Source organism: Macrobrachium rosenbergii, chromosome 44, assembly GCF_040412425.1.
Source record: "Macrobrachium rosenbergii isolate ZJJX-2024 chromosome 44, ASM4041242v1, whole genome shotgun sequence".
Lineage (NCBI taxonomy): Eukaryota > Metazoa > Arthropoda > Malacostraca > Decapoda > Palaemonidae > Macrobrachium > Macrobrachium rosenbergii.
The window spans coordinates 45,521,168-45,540,534 of NC_089784.1; the positions used below are offsets into that span (position 1 = coordinate 45,521,168).

The window sequence follows — 19,367 nt, forward strand, 5'->3', positions numbered from 1 at the left end:
CTCTTCTAAGGGGCCTCTTCCTGCTGCGTAGGGCAGTTCCCCTCATAGCAAGAGGAGTCTCCCTCTACTAATCATCTTTGCTTTTTCTTTCAGGTTGACAGTGAGCATCGCAGGCACCTTTGGGTTAGGAAACCAATTTGCTTACCCCTGGGTTTTGTGTTTCAGGAGCCGTGGGCGTGCAGACCTCAGTTTGAGATCCTGTTCCCAGTCCTAGAGGTCCCACCTCTTAAGACGGGGACTGCTTTGGGCGCTCATTCGCGAGCCGCTCCGAGTGCTCGAGATTCTGTGGAATATCGAGTACTGTATCCCGATCTGGTCTGGAGAGTACTCTCCCCGGCCCAGTTCGGGAACAGTGACAGAGAAAGGGCCGAGGCACCCAGGTGTCTCGGCTCTTGCTGCCAGCACCACAAGCACTCCCCGAGTGCTTACCAGTACTCGGTCGGGTTCCCAGCCTGGTGTCTCGATCCTATCAGTTCGAACACCAGAAGAAGCAGGGAAGAGATTCCCTTTGGGAGTCCTGCGGGACTTCTAAGGGACTGGTTCTTTTCCGGGAGACAAGTTTCTCTTGTTGGCTCTTCCCGGCCTGGGGCGGGAACCGATTCGCATTCTCCTCTGGGGTCTCACATTTCGGGGGCCTCGAGAGGCCGCGCCCTCGTTGCTAATCTTACAAGTCTGCTGTACCTGGCTCTTTTCAATTTCTTAGGAAAGCGAAAGCAGCTGCTCCCGATTTTGGGAGTTGTGGGTTGCTCGAAGTCTATGAATCACGAGCGCTCTCCTGACGAGAAAGTGCCGAGACACCCACTTGGTGCTGAGATGCCAGGTGTCTCGATACTGCCCGCCAGCTGCTTCGGTTATTGGCTGGGTTTCATCCTTGATTCTTGAACCTTAGGGTTCGAGCATGCAAGATAGCAGACACAGAATTCCCCTTTGAACCTTCTTCTCGAGGGGCCTCAGCCTTCAAGGGGTTTAGAGTTTGGGAAACTGGCACAAGTTCATGGCAGATGAGTTCCGCCCTGTCCTGTTCCGATTGTGTTCGCCCGATCAGCTTGGCTCAGCTTGGCTCAGCTCGGCTCACTCGGCTTGCTCGCCCCGCCCAGCCCCTGGTCGCATTTGCGAGACTGGCTTGGCTTGGCTCGCCCCGCCTGCCTCCCAGTCCATCGAACACCACCCAGTCTGGATCACATTCGTGTGATTGCCTTGGTTCGGTGCAGCTCAGCTCAGCCCCACTCAGTTTTTCTGAATCGGGTTCTCGGCTCTGTTCGAGTGAACTTTCTGTTCTTCCCAGGAAAGTGCTTTGCCACAGCAGAAGCGCTCTTCTTCCCCCATATGGCAGTAATCTACTTCGGTTGATTGTTGCTCACAGTCCGCCCCTCCTGCTGGTCTTATTGGCAGGACAGGTCGGGGTACTCTTTCTCCTCACCTGTTCTCTTTTCCTCTTGGTTGTTCCAAGGGGTCTGAGACAGACAGAGAGAGCTCCGACGAATTTGTCTTCAGAGTTCGGCTGCCTGGTGTGCTTTGAGTGTTGGTCCCCCGATTGTCTCGTAGTACAACCAGGTAGCCAAGGAGGGTTTCTTGGGATCTGTCAAGGTCTCCCTCCAAGGAGAGAGGTAAAGGAGTTTCACGCTTCAGAAGCAGCGAGGGTCTTCCTCTTCAAGTTGCGATCGCCCTTGTTTTTCGGAGAACTTCATGCCAATTTGTCAGCGCGAAGATCCCCAGGACAGGACTGCGGCTCCCCCAATGAATAATCTTCATCGCTCGCAACTCTTGCAGTTCCCAAGGGGCCAAGAGTTTTGGGGGCCGCTGCAGTCCTTGCTTGAGAGAGCGTTCTCGACAAGGAGTTCATTCAGGTCAAGACACCAAACTTCTCCCCTGCCTCGACAGAGTACGAATTCTTCTTGCCTCAGAGGGTCTTGCCGACTGCATTTCTGTGCAATTCTGTTGCTAAGAAGAAGGACTTTGTCCCAATTCAGATCTCCGGTTTCATAAGTCCTGAGTTGGCTCGACCCTTTGGAATGAACCTTTACTTGGTTCTGCCTTGCTCTTTGAGTTCAAGCCAGCCCCCCTCAACTCCCAGAAGATCACAGAACACACAACCCTCTTCTTCCCTTCCGGGAAATTACGCATAACTGTGTCTCTTTCCACCTTCTTTCCCATAAGGGAGGAGGGAAGAATGGAAGAGAGAAAGAAGTATCAACCGGGAAGAAGTTCTACTGTAGATACCTGGATGAAATGATACTTATTAAGTCTCTGGAGCTGGCAGCAACATTGCTGAGGCCTGGGAATGGATTCCTTCAGGAGAAGTATCTATTTCCCTTGGGTCTCGGCAATTCTTTTCAGCAAACTTCCATCCCACTTCCTCTTCTGTGCTCCCGATTTGGGAAATGCCAGCCAGGCTAGAGCTAATCGTCTCGGTATCCTGTCATCTTGCAGAAGCTTCCCCATGGTGGAGAATGGAGGTCTGCTTCCATTCCTCTGTTCTTCTTTCCTCTTCGAAGTGTGAGGAATGAGTTAGGCTAATGCTTGATTGAAGGAACATTCGAATGTGCTTGCATATTCCCCTCACATCATGTGTCTACTTCCCGATTCACCAATCGAGGAATAGTCGCACACCTGGAAGACTTTGTCTTGAAGGGGTGTAACCAAGACGATTAGTACCTTCTCATCGACATCCTGGACTCAAGGCAGCCTTTTGGCCTTTTGAGAATTCAGGATGAGTTTTTATGACACTCAGTGGTTTCGTTGAACAACAAAACCACAGTACAGTGAACCCCGTATTCGCGGGGCTGCGTCCCCCACCCGCGAATAGGTCAAATCCACGAATGCTTACAACCCCCTCTAAAAACGCTTATACCTGTCTACCTTCAGGAGAAGTATCTATTTCCCTTGGGTCTCGGCAATTCTTTTCAGCAAACTTCCATCCCACTTCCTCTTCTGTGCTCCCGATTTGGGAAATGCCAGCCAGGCTAGAGCTAATCGTCTCGGTATCCTGTCATCTTGCAGAAGCTTCCCCATGGTGGAGAATGGAGGTCTGCTTCCATTCCTCTGTTCTTCTTTCCTCTTGAAGTGTGAGGAATGAGTTAGGCTAATGCTTGATTGAAGGAACATTCGAATGTGCTTGCATATTCCCCTCACATCATGTGTCTACTTCCGATTCACCAATCGAGGAATAGTCGCACACCTGGAAGACTTTGTCTTGAAGGGGTGTAACCAAGACGATTAGTACCTTCTCATCGACATCCTGGACTGAAGGCAGCCTTTTGGCCTTTTGAGAATTCAGGATGAGTTTTGCGACACTCAGTGGTTTCGTTGAACAACAAAACCACAGTACAGTGAACCCCCCGTATTCGCGGGGCTGCGTCCCCCCCCCACGCCCGCGAATAGGTCAAATCCACGAATGCTTACAACGCCCCTCTAAAAACGCTTATACCTGTCTACCATGAAGGGTCAAACACCAAAGTATGCCTAAAAATACCAGCCTACATCAAATATACATTAAACTATTACAGGTTGACCATCACTAATCCGGCGTCATTGGGACCTGGAGGGTGCCGGATTAGCCATTTTGCCGGATTAGCCATTTATTAGGCTAGAATACACGAAACCCAGTAGCTAAGCACCTCATCTTAGAATTAAAATATCCCATAAATCAGTACAAGTTGGTTAATAAAGAAAAGACAATTATCAAATACAGGTAGTGCTCGAGTTACGATAATTCGACTTACGATATTTCGAGTTTATGATGAGATTAGCAATTAATACCGATACGAAAATATTTTTAGGAAATATTTTTAGATTTCGCGCAGGCGCAGGCAGCAAGAGAGACCAACTTACAATAGACCAACTTCTTTTTTCTATCTCTTTATTCCATCTGCTAGTTAAAAAAGTAAAAGAGAATGATAAAAGTATTGTTAGTAACGTTATACTCTTGCGTAAATACGTACAGCCATAAACAACCGAACGGGAAACTGTTGTTTTGCTACTAATCGTATCGGATAACAACTGTTTTGCTTGTATTTCAACCATCGTACGGTCAAACAATTACTGTCGTTATGTTACAAATGACGTTAAGTACTGTACAATAGGACTGATATATTTTTTACACTATACCCTTATTTGCTTTGGAGAAAAGATCGGCAGGGAAATATACTGCTTCAGTAACTTTAAGCTGCAAGTTGTATTTACTACAATCCCAGGATCGCGGCAAAACTCAAGGAGCCGATCCCTGTCCTGTATCAACTGCGGCAGGGAGGTTGTTAGGACCAGCCAATCATTGAGATACCTTAACATACATATCCTGTGTGAATGGGCCCAAGCTGACACCAGGGTGAACATTCTCGTGAACACGTGGAGAGCGGTCAAGAGCCCGAAACAGAGTGCCCTGAATTGGAAGACCGTTTCCCTGAGGATAAAGCGGAGGTACTTGTGAGAGGACGGATGAATGGGTATTTGAAAATACACATCTTTCAAGTCCACCGTAAGCTTGAAGTTGTTCTCCCTGATGGAGACGAGCACAGATCGCACCGCCTTCATTGTGAACCGAGTCTGGGGAATGAAATGGTTCAGGGGAGAGAGGTCTATGACTGGTCTCCGACCACCCATGGCTTTCTCTACGAGAAAGATCCGGCTGTAAAAGCCTGGGGACCGATCCGACATGGCTTCTACAGCACCCTTGCTCAGCATGGTCTGCACTTCTTGCATTAGTGTGATGTCCTTCAGAGATCCAGGAACATAAGTGCAGAGACGGACCGGTGTGACGGTGAGAGGTGACCGAGACTCGAAGGGTAGTAGATATCCCTCCTGAAGGACATCCACCACCCAGGTCTCGGTTCTATATTGCTGTCATGTTGCCCAATGGCTCGATAGGCACCCCCCATCCTTCGGCAGCAGTCGGGTGGAACACTGCCCGTAGCTTTTCCCTTTCTTCTTCCCCTTGCCCCCTTTACCAGACTGGAAGGCGGGCTGAAAGGGGTGCGAATGCCCACCCTTTCCAGAGGAAGAGGAAGGCTGGGTGTTCCCACGGGATCCCTTCAAAGTCTGGGACTTCTTAGAGGCTGAAGAAGTGCTAGCCTGGCCCAAGAGTCTGGGCTGCAGTGGAGCTCGAAGACCTGGAGGTCTTAGCCACTGTCTGGTGGACAAGGTGGTCTCTGTCATCGGCCCGACGCTTTTCCACTGCAACATCTAACAACTCTCTAGGGAAGAGAGAGGCAGAACCCAGCAATGGTCCGTCCCGCAGGGTCATTGCCAACTCGGATCCCACGGACCTGGCAAAGTGAGAAAGAACAGCATCTCTTTGCTTAAGAACCAGGTGGGCCCACAGGTTAGCTGTCTGGTGAGCAAGGTAGGAGATGGCTCTACCTCCAGACTGGCACAGTCTCCCGAAATAGGACTCCTCCCTGGGTACAATAGCACCCAAGGAGGCAGCCACTTTGGATATGGTGAACGACCACAGATCCAACCAGGAGACTACCTGGAGAGCAGCCATGGTAGTGGGTTCCTGGGTTGCTAGCTCTTGCTGCAAAAAGGAGATACCCTCTGCAGTAAGTTTCTGCAACGAGAGACCAGGGCCTAGACAGACCAGGTCCGGGCAACCTGCTTAGGGGGCAATGCCCCTCCCGAGGGCATGTAGAATCGCTTCTGTCAAGGCAGAGGAGGGGGAAGCAACTTGTCCGAGCGGTTCGAACGAAGCGAATTGTCTTGCCCAGACACAAGGCTATTCACTTGGTCAAGAACCCCCTCGGCAAGCATGGACCACGGCAGCCCCACCAAAACCTTGGGTTCCTATTCGGACCCCAGAAGGATTCAAGGGTCGAAGGATGATCCATAGACGAGGCCGCGGTCCCTTCCCCAAGGTTGTTGTGCTGACGAATCAGAGAAATAACCTCTGCAAAGGTCCTCTGTATCTCGAGGGTGTCTGCATCCTGGGGAAGAGGACCCTCGAGTCCTTCCATGGGCTCAGTCCTCCCTATCTACTCTCCCCACAGGAGGGAGAACCTCGGCAGACCCCTGGGATCCTTCCTGCACTATGCGGGCATATGATCTCGTTGATCCAAGAACCAAGCCAGGAATGTAAGCCTTTGTAGTTGAACTCCTGGGAGACGACTCACCAGAGTTCCTCCTGTCCAACTCGCACCTCCTGGGGAAGCCCAGGAGGTTGAGGGGACAGGCGAGGAGGATCGGGCACCCCTGCCAGTCTTGCTGGTGGAGCAGTGGGCTGATAGCAGTCACCAACCTGCAGTGATGACGGCAACTCGGGTCAAGGAGAACACTTTTGCCTTGGTGAAGCATTGTCCTGAGGAGAGTAGAGCAGTTGACATGAGTCGAGCCGTGTGTTCGACTCCACTGAGCTAGGCTGGCCACGTTCAAGGAGTGGGCGGAGTCGAAAGCATGGCTGGCTGGCGAGAACTTATGCTGTCCTCTAGACGGGCCCCAGTCTTCTTCGAGGCCAAAACTTCGCAAGAAAACTGAGCAGGGGACCTTTTCTCCGTCTCGCCAGGTGTTCGAACTCGAGAGGCCAAAGCACCTTCTTGGGAACCTTGCTTGGCACTCGTGGAAGTGCCAGCAGGAAGAGTCGAGACACCTGCATGTCCGGGCTCTTTCTCTTGTCTCTCCAGTACCAGCCCAGAGTATCCGAGTCTCCTTAGAGACCCAGTACTCAGCACAGCTCACAAATGAGTGTCTGACACAGTGCCATCCTTAGAAATGGACTTCTTCGGTGCCGCAACGGGAGTGCAAATCAAGGTCTGCACACCCTTGGCTCTGAGACGACTGACCCAGGGGTCAACAAATTGGTTCCCTGGCCCGTGGGCCGGGATGAGCCAATGAGAGATCCCACTGCCTTCCCTGTGGAAGGAGGCAGTCCCTTAGAAGTCTCAGGGCGAGACTCCTTGTTGGGGGGAGAGACAGCCACCTTCTTCTTCGGTCGACGAGCCTCAGAAGAAGAGGAAGAGGTAGCAGACAACAAGGACGACGAAGATGAAGACAATGAAGACAACGACACCTTCTGAGACCTCTTCCTTGACTTCTTCATCTTCATCCCGGGCAGTCTCCTCTTCATCTTCATCCCGGGCAGTGGAGACGTCAATGATTGGACCAGCAGCGACTGGGGCAGGCGGAGCAGTGCGGGAGCCAGGAGACGAGGGGGAGTCTTCACCCAAAGGAGAAGCAGCAAGAAGGGGAAACTTGCCGGGAGGGAGAAACAATCCCAACGGGTCAGCCACCAAGGGCTTCCTTCAGTACTGTCTCCTCCCCTCAAACTTCACCCATTGCTCGGCAGACCAGGAACAACACTCTGAACAAGGTGAATTACGTGAACGCACATGCCCCCTGCAAGGGGAGCAAAGGGCATGTGGGTCCATGTCATCATTAGATCAGAAGCTATTGCACTTCTTACCCCCTATCCCAGGGCACACACGCTGGGGAAAGGAGGGCCTGTGAGGTTTATCAACATTCATGATAGAAAAACAAGAAAAGATCCTCACCGGGAAAACAGCTCAATAGCAGTCAAGGCAGAGAGCAAGAAACACGTCTGCAGCACACGACAGCCGAAAGCAATTTGGAATCTTACATCTGGGCAGGTGTGACTCCTGCCTCCCGGACAGTAGTTAACTGCCTAACCACCCTGTTCGAAAGTTCAGTGGCCGTTTCCAGCTTTGCTGAGAGTAATTCATAATGTAAAGGACCAACGGTTTGTATATTGTGTCAGAACAAACTTTTTTTGTTATAAAAACTTTTTAATTGGCTTTGTTGTATTTTCTTTGTAGGGGATTCATCTGTAACTTTCAGTGTCACCACAAGCCCAAGTAATGATACAAGTTTGAAAATTACGGTTACTTTTGTGCTGTTGGATTCTTATCCGGGAAAATCGCCATCCATCTCCGTGCAGGTAATATTGTTTGATATGTACCATAATTTATAAAAGATAGTTATAAATGCTTTTAGTTCATTTGAAAAAGTTTTCCAGGAAGCTCTTGTGATGCCCCAACATCATTGAAATTGTTCAGGGACAGGAGGCTAAGGTCTTATTAATCCTAATTGCTTTTGAGGTGTGACTATCCTGTGTACTAACAAGAATGCAAACCTTCATGCTGTATTTGTATTAGGAGTATCTTTCAGCAGCAGCTGGTTTTGGTCACAGAAGCTTATTTGCAAGATAGATAAGGTATTTGTATGGTGAGTGAAAGGGTGAACCGCCATCCCGCTGCTCACTTGGCAGAACATTTACTCTTCCTTTGGCCATTATGATGTCTCATTATTTCTGTGGTCTCAGAACTGGACTTTCGTTCTGAAGTTTAATTATAGAAATGTATTTTGTACCATGGTTGTTCTTTGTCTTGGATACCTGAGCAACAAAGTTTGTGAGTATTATATATTTCACCCGTATTTTGATTATCTGTGGCCTTTTATGAGTTAAGCTTTTATAAAATCCTAGATTCATATATACTACATCAAAATTAATAAAACATGCTTCCCAAGAAGTTATGTAAAGATAAAAGTTTCTCTCAAACAGAATAGTGAAGCGTAACATGGGAATTAATTGACGCTTCATGGTCTCGAGTAAGAATTAATAATTAAATCAATTGCAGGAATGTTACATTCTTTAAAGTGAACGGACGTGGCAAATACCAATAAGAATTACTAGTAGTTCTCTTGAATGTTAATAACGGAAAGAGTTTAAAAGGAAGATTCCCTTGCAGTTACGATGGTTTAAAGGCTTAAAATAGGAGTGATGTGAAGCAAGCACGCTTTCTTTAATTTATAACATGTCTCGTGTGAAAGTGACAGTGGACAGACAGACCTCAAAATGGTGAACTAATTTGACAGTTCCCAAGGTCGTGAGTGATGTATGTGACGGCTGGCTGACAGACTTGAGACAACTGCACCGGTAACAGTGCATGTACGAACACACAAACTTCCTCTCTATATACAAAAGGCAGATGGAATACATGAATCTTTTCTGAGTGAATGCCACACAAACAAATGTACAGTAATAGTTAATTACATATTGACAATAACTTTAAGGAATGGAATGGATTATGAAATTTAGGCTTGAAGCCAAACACTGGAATCCGAGGGATTATTCAATGCAACAATAACTTTAAGAGACTAGGAATTTTTGAAAATGTGATCTTTGAATTTCCAGGCAAGAAGTACACGGTAGAGACTGGCTGCCTACGTCGGAGGCGGAGCTTAGGGACTAATAAGAGATGAGCTTAAATGTCTGGGAGCAACTCGAGAAATTGCCGTTTCTAACACCTTCGACTAACACTCCCTACAGCTTAAATGTGCTCTGAGCTTTCACAAAAGAATTAGATAGCCTAGCATTCCCTAGCAAGTCTAAATAACATGCAAATTTTGCCGAACATGCAAGGCAAAGAGCCCTAAATGGAAAATCACTACCATGCAACCTAATGGTCCTTGGCTGGATTGTACAATACACTTTGCACTGGCCTACCTATGAAAATTTTGCTTTCTTTTTTTTGAGCGGGAACTAATTCCTGATGGGAATTTACGAGGTTCCTAGTTCTAGAATTACGCATGTAAACACTATTTGCGACCGAAATAAATTTCACTACTAGTTCGTTTCCTGATCCAAATTGCCATGGGAATATTGAATTTTTTTATTTGTTTCTCCAATCAATAATAAAATGATGATTCTGGCAAGATTAAGCCAATATTGCGTTTGCAGCCCTTCAGCAATAGATTAGGGTAATTTTAGATAGCCTTGCTAATGGGGCCGCAAAGCGTAAAACAAGAAGAAGGAGAAATTGGAGGTTAAGGTGGCCAGAGTGATAGCCTTAATAAGTAAATATAAATTTATTTACAATTTACAGCAGGATCTGAACAGCAAAAGGAATTACATTGCATTACTCAATTTAATATCATAAATATAATTAAGGGAATGGTGTAATACTGGGGAAATTTGTCCCCAGACAAGTAAGTCACTGATGATGGCAATGGGTTTTTGGTGTTAACTTCATGCAACATGTGTCGGGAAAGAACTTGGACATCACACTAATGCAAAAAGTGCAGGCCATGCTGAGCAAGGGTGCTGTAGAAGTTGTGTCGGATTGGTCCCCCAGGCTTTTACAGCCTGATCTTTCTTGTAGAGAAAGCCACGGGGGGTTGGAGACCGGTCATAGACCTCTCTCCCCTGAACCATCTCATTCGCCAGACTCGGTTCACGATGGAGATGGGGGGGGATATGTGCTCGCCTCCGTCGGGGAGAACGACTTCGTGCTTATGGTGGACTTGAAGGATGCGTATTTTCAAATACAGGCAGTCCCCAGTTTACGATGTGGGTTCTGTTTTTACGCTGCGTCATACACCGAAAAATTGTCGAAAATCCTCAAAAATCCTAAGAGAACCTTACTTTTAATGCTTTGGGTGTATTGAAAACGATGTAAACTACATTTTTATTGAGTTTTTCATCAAAAGAACCTCCAAATTACTCTGCTGGTTTGGAGCCATATTTCTTCCGTCGGATCGGAGTATGATGCGTGGTAACCCCGGAACATGCGTTGTAAACCGGGAAATAATTTCTGATGAATATATTTAAAAAGCGTCATAACTTCGGAACGTCGTAAGCCGGACCCATCGTAAACCGGGGACTGCCTTTATGTCTGCATACTTCCCCTCCGGACACGCTTCTGTTCTCAGATGCAGCGACCAAGGGATGGGGCGCACACCTGGAGGAGTTGCTGACTTCAGGAGTGTGGCACTGAGCTGACAAGCATCTTCACATCAACATCCTGGAGCTCAAGGCAGCCTTCCTGGCTCTCGAAGAGTTCCAGGATCGAGTGATGGGGCACTCTGCGGTACTGATGAGCAACAATACCATGGTTGTGGAATATGTCAACAAGCAGGGGGGTTCTAATGTTCCTCCCGCTTCACCAGTTGACAATGCAGGTGCACGAGTGGGTGCTGGCTTATTTGATAGAGCTGTCAGCCAGGTACTTTCCAGGCAAGAGGAATGTAGTGGCAGACAAGCTCAGCCACCAGAATCAGGTGATTGGAACAAAATGGTCCCTTCACCCAGAAGTCGCGGAAAGGTTATTCGATCTGTGGGGGTGTCCAGTCATCGATCTGTTCACCACCTGACACAGCAGAAAACTTCAGGTCTTCTGCTCAGTCATGCCAGACCCATAGGCCACTGCAGAGGACGTGTTCTAACATCTGTGGGACAATCTCTATGTCTACGCCTTTCCTCTGTTCTGTCTGATTCGCAGGGTGATCAGCCAAGAGATGATCACCCCGAATCTCAGGATGATTCTGGTGGTTCCCAAATGGCCTCAGGCCATTTGGTATCCCAACCTGCTTGCTCTCCTTTCCGAGGCGCCAAGAGAGATCCTCCCCCTGGCCCAACATGCTGTGTTAACCCCCTGTCGAGCGGTATTACCTGGCAGTGCAGTCCCTGTGTCTTCACGGCTGGTGGTTATCTGGCATCTCTTGCGAGCGAGAGGCTTTTTGCATCGCGCAGCAGTGGAGATGGCTGGATACCTCAAATGATCCTCCGCAGCGGTATACCAGGGAAAGTGGTCCGTCTTCTGTGGTTGGTGTTGTGGACGGTGTATCTCTCCAGTCGGAGCTACTGTTCAGCAGTTCGTGGACTTCCTTGTCTTTCTTCGCCGAGAGAAGCTTCTCTCTGTTTCAGCAGTAAAAGGCTATCAGGCCGCACTTGGCCTAGTCTTGCAGCTGAAAGGGAGTAGATATCTCCTCATCTTTTGAGATATCACTACTGATGAGAAGTTTTGAGAGGTCTTGCCCACCCAGGGACCTCAGGTCCCCTGTGTGGGATGTGATTCTCGTTTTAAGGAGCCTGACTCGTGCACCCTGTGAGCCTTTATGAGTCGTCAGACAGGGATCTGACCCTCAAGACTGTCTTCTTGCTTGCCCTGGCATCAGTGAAGAGAGTTGGCGAACTTCACAGACTTTCCTTTGATGTTAAACACTCGAGGGGGTGGGGACCGGTTATGCTCGATTTCATCCCAGATTTCGTAACGAATACTTAGAGCCCATAGGTCCGTGACGCTCGGTTCAAGTCCTTCACAGTCTCCTCCGTAGAGGACTTTGTTGTTAATAACCCAAAAAGTTAAGTATACCTTAGTTTTACCAGACCACTGAGCTGATTAACAGCTCTCCTAGGGCTAGCCCGAAGGATTAGACTTATTTTATGTGGCTAAGAACCAATTGGTTACTTAGCAATGGGACCTACAGCTTATTGTGGAATCTGCCTGCAGTGCTACCTTAAGAGGACTCACTATCTCCAGCCTGAGTGTCAACGACTCTTCATGAGCGCTGGCTCAACCAAGAAAGAAGTGTCCAAGAACACGATTCTTTCTGGCTTCGTGAGATGATAAAGAGAGCTTACTCTGCTGCTGGAGAAGATGACACCGGTACGCTTCATCCTAGAGCTCACAAAGCCCCGCAGCATTGGTCTGTCCCTCGCACTCTGGAAGAACCTGTTGGTCCCATAGATTTTGAAGGCAGGGGTGTGGTCCCAAAGGACCACCTTCACTTCCTTCTACCTTCGGGATATTGCCCACAAATCCTTGGACACTTATTCCTTGGGTCCTGTGGTGGCTGCTCGACAAGTTGTGTAGCTTACCCAGCTCCTCTAACAGTTATATACCTGCCTAACCATTTTGTTTGAAAGTTCAATGGCTGTTTCCAGCTTTGCTGAAAGTAACTCCTAATTTAAAGGACCTCAGGTTTGTATAGTTAGGAAATATACAATTTACTTTAAAGAATTGTGCTTTTTGTAGACATGTTTTGCTGAAGTTACTTAGTTCAGTTAGAGAGAGAGAGAGAGAGAGAGAGAGAGAGAGAGAGAAAGTATATCTTAGTTTTACCAGACCACTGAGCTGATTAACAGCTCTCCTAGGGCTGGCCCGAAGGATTTAGACTTATTTTACGTGGCTAAGAACCAATTGGTTACTTAGCAATGGGACCTACAGCTTATTGTAGAATCCGAACCACAATATAGCGAGAAATTAATTTCTATCACCAGAAATAAATTCCTCTAACTCTTCATCAGCCAGCCAGAGAATCGAACTCGGCCCAGCGAGTGCCAGTCCGCAGCTCTACCGACTCACCCAACGGAGAGAGAGAGAGAGAGGAGTTGAGTGATTGAGCAGGCTGGCCAACACTACCATGATTTCTTTTGAGATTTAAGTTAATTATATCATTGACCTTATCACAGATATGGTGAGAGATTATGACCTTATCTGACCTTGTATAATATATATATATATATATATATATATATATATATATATATATATATATATATATATATATATATATATATATATATATATATATATATATATAATTATACAAGGTCAGATAATATATATATATACAGGGTGCGGCAACATAACTTCCTTTTTCCAAAAGGCAATAAAACAAGATGTATAAATCAAAAAGGTTTTAATTTTGTTTCATAATTATAGTACATATTTAAAGTTTTGTTTCACACAGTTTTGAAAATCATATCAGGTAGGTGACGTCCCCCATTGTCCATACACTGCATATACCGATTTCTTGCGTTTGGATCTTACGGCCGTGTAGTTACAAGCATATCCAAAAAGCACGAAGAATTCGAGAAATTAAGAGGGCACTGTGGCTATTAGAATTACATATGTGTCTGGTAAAAGTGACCAGTAGATTCTACACACACACACACACACACACACACACACACACACACATATATATATATATATATATATATATATATATATATATATATATATATATATATATATATATATATATATATATATATATATATAATATATATATATATATATATATATATATATATATATATATATATATATATATATATATATATATATATATATATATATATATATATATATATATATATATATATATATATATATATATATATATATATATATATATATATATATATATACACACAGTAGAACCTCGGTCCTCGACTGTACTAGAACTCGACATAATCGGATTTCAACACAAAATGTTGAGTAAATTTTGCGTCGGAGCTCAAACAACAAACCCTAATCCGACCCGATGAATCATATGATGTTTGTAGAAAAAAGGGTTTCGGGCGGCTGCCGCTAGTTGGCGTTGTTGGTGGCGTTCTTCCCATGCTTATTTAAAAGCATTTAAAGCCCACACATGCTGCTGTTGAAAAACAAGCCAGATTATCACATTAAATTAATAATACAGTATTTATAAGCCGAATTACTGTATGTCTGTTATCATAAAATTAAGAAAAATTTCCTAAATTACGTCGGAACTTGGCAGCTTGTGGCAGATATAAACAAACCAGAGCGCCGCCCTGGTGGTGTATCACGGTACTAATTACATAAACATATACTTATGGTAGATTTCATACAGAGTCTACTGGAATAGTGTACAAAATCACTGTAAAACATCTTTCAGTAATCACTGTAAACATCTTTCAGTAAATATTTACTGAAAGATGTTTTACAGTGATTTTGTACACTATTCCAGTAGACTCTGTATGAAACTTCCCATAAACATTGAATGTTTATATAATTAGTATTAACGATGATACACCACCAGGGTGGCGCTCTGGTTTGTTTGTATCTGCCACAAGCTTTTGAACAGAGTTCCGATGTAATTTAGAAATTTTTCTTAATTTTATGATAACAGACATACAGTAATTCGGTTTATAAATACTGTATTATTAATTTAATGTGAGAATCTGGCTTATTTTTCAATGTTATCATTATTAACAACAGTTTTCATGTGTACCTGTTGCAGTACATTCTGGTAGTGCCTATAGGCTACCTAGCCTAGCCTATGGCACTTGGTTTTTTGATACAGTAAGCATTTAAAAATGTAAAAAGTGCTTCTGATACAGTAAGTTATTCAACTCTGAACTTATTTAATTGTAATATGTGTAAAGTTTTGTATAAAAAGGCAAGGTTGGGGTAATGACTGGCGGTCAGGAATGGATTAATCCATTTTCAGTTATTTCTTATGGGAGAAATTAACTCAGAATTCGACAAAATCGAATCTCGACACTTCTGGAAACAATTAGCGTTGAGGACCAAAGTTCTATATATATATATATATATATATATATATATATATATATATATATATATATATATATATATATATATATATATATATATACACACACACATACATACAGTGAACCCCGTATTCATGGGGATGCGTCCCACACACCCCCACGAATAGGTCAAATCCGCGAATGCTTAAAACCCCTCTAAAAACACTTAGAACTACCCATTTTGATAGCGTAAACCAAGAAAAACACTGTAAAAATGCTTGTACCTGAGTATTTTAATAGTTTTATCACAAAAAGTGCATTTATTCATGAAAATTATATGAAAATACAGTAATTAGTGAACATTTTTCGGTGAAAAATACCGTGAATGGGCGGATTTTCCGCGAACGGTTAAAGAACAATTTGCTAAAAAAGTATTAGTACTAGAACAATGAAATTTTTATGGAACAATCACCTATTATTGCTCTAATACCTGTTATGCCCTCCATGACTCCTCGTACACAATTTGACATGCTTTGGGACTAATCCTATAAATATTTTCGAATCCACCATTCATCACAGGAATTGGAATTTTCCCCTCACCACACTTAAGAAGGGTTGCCAGCACTCGCGTGGTAGTGATTCGTTAGTGAGAAACACTCTTTCACTCATTTAAACCCCATTCTTTATGAACATTAACATGAGAAACCTTTTCTTTTTCTAGGTGTTAGTTAAACCCAGACTCATTTTTCGGAGACGCTTTCTTAAATCCAAGGCGCTTGTTCAAATAATACTGAATGATAATAAACTGAGGGCCTATAAAGATTAAGATTTTCCTATATAAGCTTCATGGCAATTGAGGGTCGGATTTGCTTCAACCTCTCTCTTCAGGAGGTTAAAGGTCCTAAAAAGAGGTGTTACCAAAACTAGCCTCCCACCACCATGTTTTTGCATTGGTACCTCTCGTTCTCCTCCCTCCCGGTACTTCTTGAGAAAGTTCTGTATTGTCCGAGGCTTCCCCATCTGTTAGTTGATTTTGCCAGTCTTTAAACCTAATTTGTAGCACTCAGTAATACGCACTCTGTCATCATGTGATGTATAAGGCTTTGACATGTCCTCCTGATATGTGGGAAATATTTCCAACCGACGGCTCTCAGGTTCAAACAAGCAAAATTTCGAAGTCAAAGTCCTACATGCATTCGGCTTGGATGCCACCCTGATTCCCGGCACCCTTCTCCCTACATTTCCCCCATTGCTTGGGAGGATAGGGCTCAGATGTCATTTAGTCAATTTCCAGTTTATTCCTGGTTGATTTTTTTCCCATAGATTTTGCATGCATTCCGGTGCACGAATATATAGATGTAGGATAGCATCGATCCCAGGCTCTTGGAGAACATACCGAGTATTAGTGCATTACTTGATAAGTGTTCCATGAGAATTTCATTGTTTTAGTACTAGTACTTCTTTTTCACAAATTTATTTTTTCACTGTTTGGTGTTGAGCTTGCAATTGCACCCATTGTGCTAAGTCAAATTGCGGGCAATATATATATATATATATATATATATATATATATATATATATATATATATATATATATATATATATATATATATATATATATATATATATATATATATATATATATATATATATATATGTCATACAGTATATCTTATTTATTGTCTTAATTTATTTACTGTAACATAACCTTAAAAGGTGAGTAATTTGATGAAAGCTGATTGGGAAATGGTTTATAAAGTGCCCTGCTATATCATATCCGGCAGAATGACTCCAGGGTCCCTATTTCCCTAAATTCATACATTTTTTCTTTCATAACCAGTGATGTTTTGTCAGGTTCATTACTTTATACACATTAAAATAGAAATGAATGGAATATGTACGGGATTTCAACGTGAAAAACTAAAAGCATCAGTTTTTACCATTCACATGGTTATTGCAATAATTGCCAATTGTAACAGTTTGATGATCAGTCAAATCTTTGGTGGTGTTATTGATAGAGCAGTTAAACAAGACCAATGAATTAACATTTGATGAGCAAAAGAGTAAACATTAGATGAGCAAAAGAGTAATCTAAAGTTGTAAAATTTGATTAATAATGAGTTTTCCATAGGCAAACATGCTTGAATGTCCTATATGTACATGTACATGCTGTTCAACAGACATTTTGGAGGTGTTCCCTCCGTAAAAGCCAAAAATCTGTTACAACACACTTTGTATGCCAACCTAAGCTAACCTTAAGCTAACCAGGTCTAACAAAACTTACCATTTATGCTCACTTTAGATCGATTTTCCGGTTTTAAATGTACTTTGGTTTTCTAAGAAAGTGCAAAAGATAATAATCCAGATTGCAAAATAATACCCTTTCAAATAGGAAGAATGCCCTTGCAAACTCATCCTGTACCAAATCCTATTTCTGTCCAAAGCTTAACCATTTAGTTTAAGAACCTTATCTGCTAGCTTAACGATGAAGCTTAGCTTTGAAGTACTGTAAACCGTTCACGTTTACATCGGGAATTATTGTAATAACTTTAGTATTCAGTAATATTAAAATCATTCTTATCTTGATTAAAGGCACATAAAATTGGCTGTAAAGAAAATTTCACGTCATTTAGTTGTGGTTCAGTGAAATTTTGTTGAAGCATGGAACTCAGATAGACAAACTATATCACTGGATCTGCAACATAGCAGGGCATGCTGGGTCAAGGCATGCCAACATGTTTGAACAGTCTTTTAGGTCCTGCGTAAAGTAGGCATTTGTAGGTTTAATGTTTTTCCATAAATTTCCAAAACTGATATACTTACGGACTCATTAATTTCAGGTTAGTTCATTATTTATCGAAATCCATAATTTTGAGGTCTTTATTTTGAGGCCATACTGAATAATCAATATGTGATATATTTCATCATAATTTTTTCCAGGTGATTAAAGAATAGTCACAGAATCAAAGGAAAATTAAAAATCTTAATACAGTTCCATATTTATTAATCAGTATATTTAGAAATTTTTGGAAGAGTAGAAAAGTGTATTGTTAGCTTTTATCAATTTTTATGTTTTGTGAATTGTGGAATCATGGATACCGTAATTATAGTTTTTGGAAGAGTAGAAAAGTGTATTGTTAGCTTTTATCAATTTTTATGTTTTGTGAATTGTGGAATCATGGATACCGTAATTATAGTTTTAAACATTTCAGTCACAGTATCTCAGTCGCCAGGAATGTGATAACATTAAGACATTCTTGGCAAGGGAGGCAGAAACCTACTGTGGAAGTCCAATGATCATGAGTCTCCTAACAGCACTTCAAGAGAAAGAAGATGTAAGCAGACAAGTAGTCAGTATGACAACTTCAAAACCTAAGGATGAAGGTATGAACTTTTTTAATTTACATGTTGTTATCCAAATGGAAAATGGGCGAAACCTTTCCCTTCAGAGGGAATCGCAGTTTTTATGTCCTGTATTTCTTCTCCAAAAACGTTACTTTCTGGGTTTCTCGACCTGTGTCAGCCGGTGAAATAACCTTTCAGCACTTATTTCTAGGTAAAGCTATTGCTAAATATACCAGAGAAAAGCTAAAAAGCTAAGCCGGAGTTACTACCCCCGGTGCGAGCTCCATGGTATGGAGTCGTGTATGAGAAAGGGTGAGATTGTCACAATCACAGGCCTCCGCCCTGTAAACTTTCCCAATGTCAAAAGTCCCACTGAGTGAGGTGCCGTTACATACCCCCGCACCACTCGCGGACTGTAAACAAGGCGGCGTCACCCACATTCCACTTTTAGCACGCGTCCGCTATTGTTGTGTCCTAGTCGTGTGCGCTTTTGTTGAATTGTTCAAGCAATGGCATCTTCATTGGATTCTTCACCTAAGTTGAGTACCATCTCTGTGTATTATTTTGGGCGGTTGAGGTGTTTTATTTCCCTCTAGTTAAATAATTAGGGGGATTTATTGCCAGTCTCATCCCCATCTCCCGACGCCATGTGACCTTGTGTCGGCGCGGGACTAGGTCGGGGCTTCTTCCCTTTCCTTTTTTCCATTTGTGCCCTTTTGTTTATTATGTATATATATATTCAATTGGGTTTTATATTTTTATCATCCTTCTCTGGGGGAAGTCTCATTTATTGTCGTTTAGGCTTCGAGTTTTCCCTCTCGGGCCTATCCGCCTTTATCCCTTGTTATACGTGTTATAATTTGGACGTTTGCTTCCTCCAGGGTTGGGATATTTTGTTTGAGATGGTACGTTTATGCTTATATTGCTTATTTTAAGCCTAGCGCACGGATGTCTTTGATATTTACGGATATTAAACTGAAAAATTTTA

At 43.5% G+C, this 19,367-nt stretch overlaps 1 protein-coding gene across 4 annotated transcripts in view; it reads left to right on the forward strand.

Annotated features, from left to right (window-relative positions):
* The window catches only part of LOC136829557 (RWD domain-containing protein 3-like), a 100,948-nt gene that overhangs the window by 51,723 nt on the left and 29,858 nt on the right, over positions 1–19,367 (forward strand). For all 4 annotated transcript variants that reach the window (XM_067088403.1, XM_067088401.1, XM_067088400.1 and 1 more), the window contains exons 3-4: positions 7,761–7,882; positions 18,247–18,418. In XM_067088403.1, coding sequence (XP_066944504.1) covers positions 7,761–7,882; positions 18,247–18,418 — 294 coding nt within the window. The remainder of the gene's footprint in view (positions 1–7,760; positions 7,883–18,246; positions 18,419–19,367) is intronic.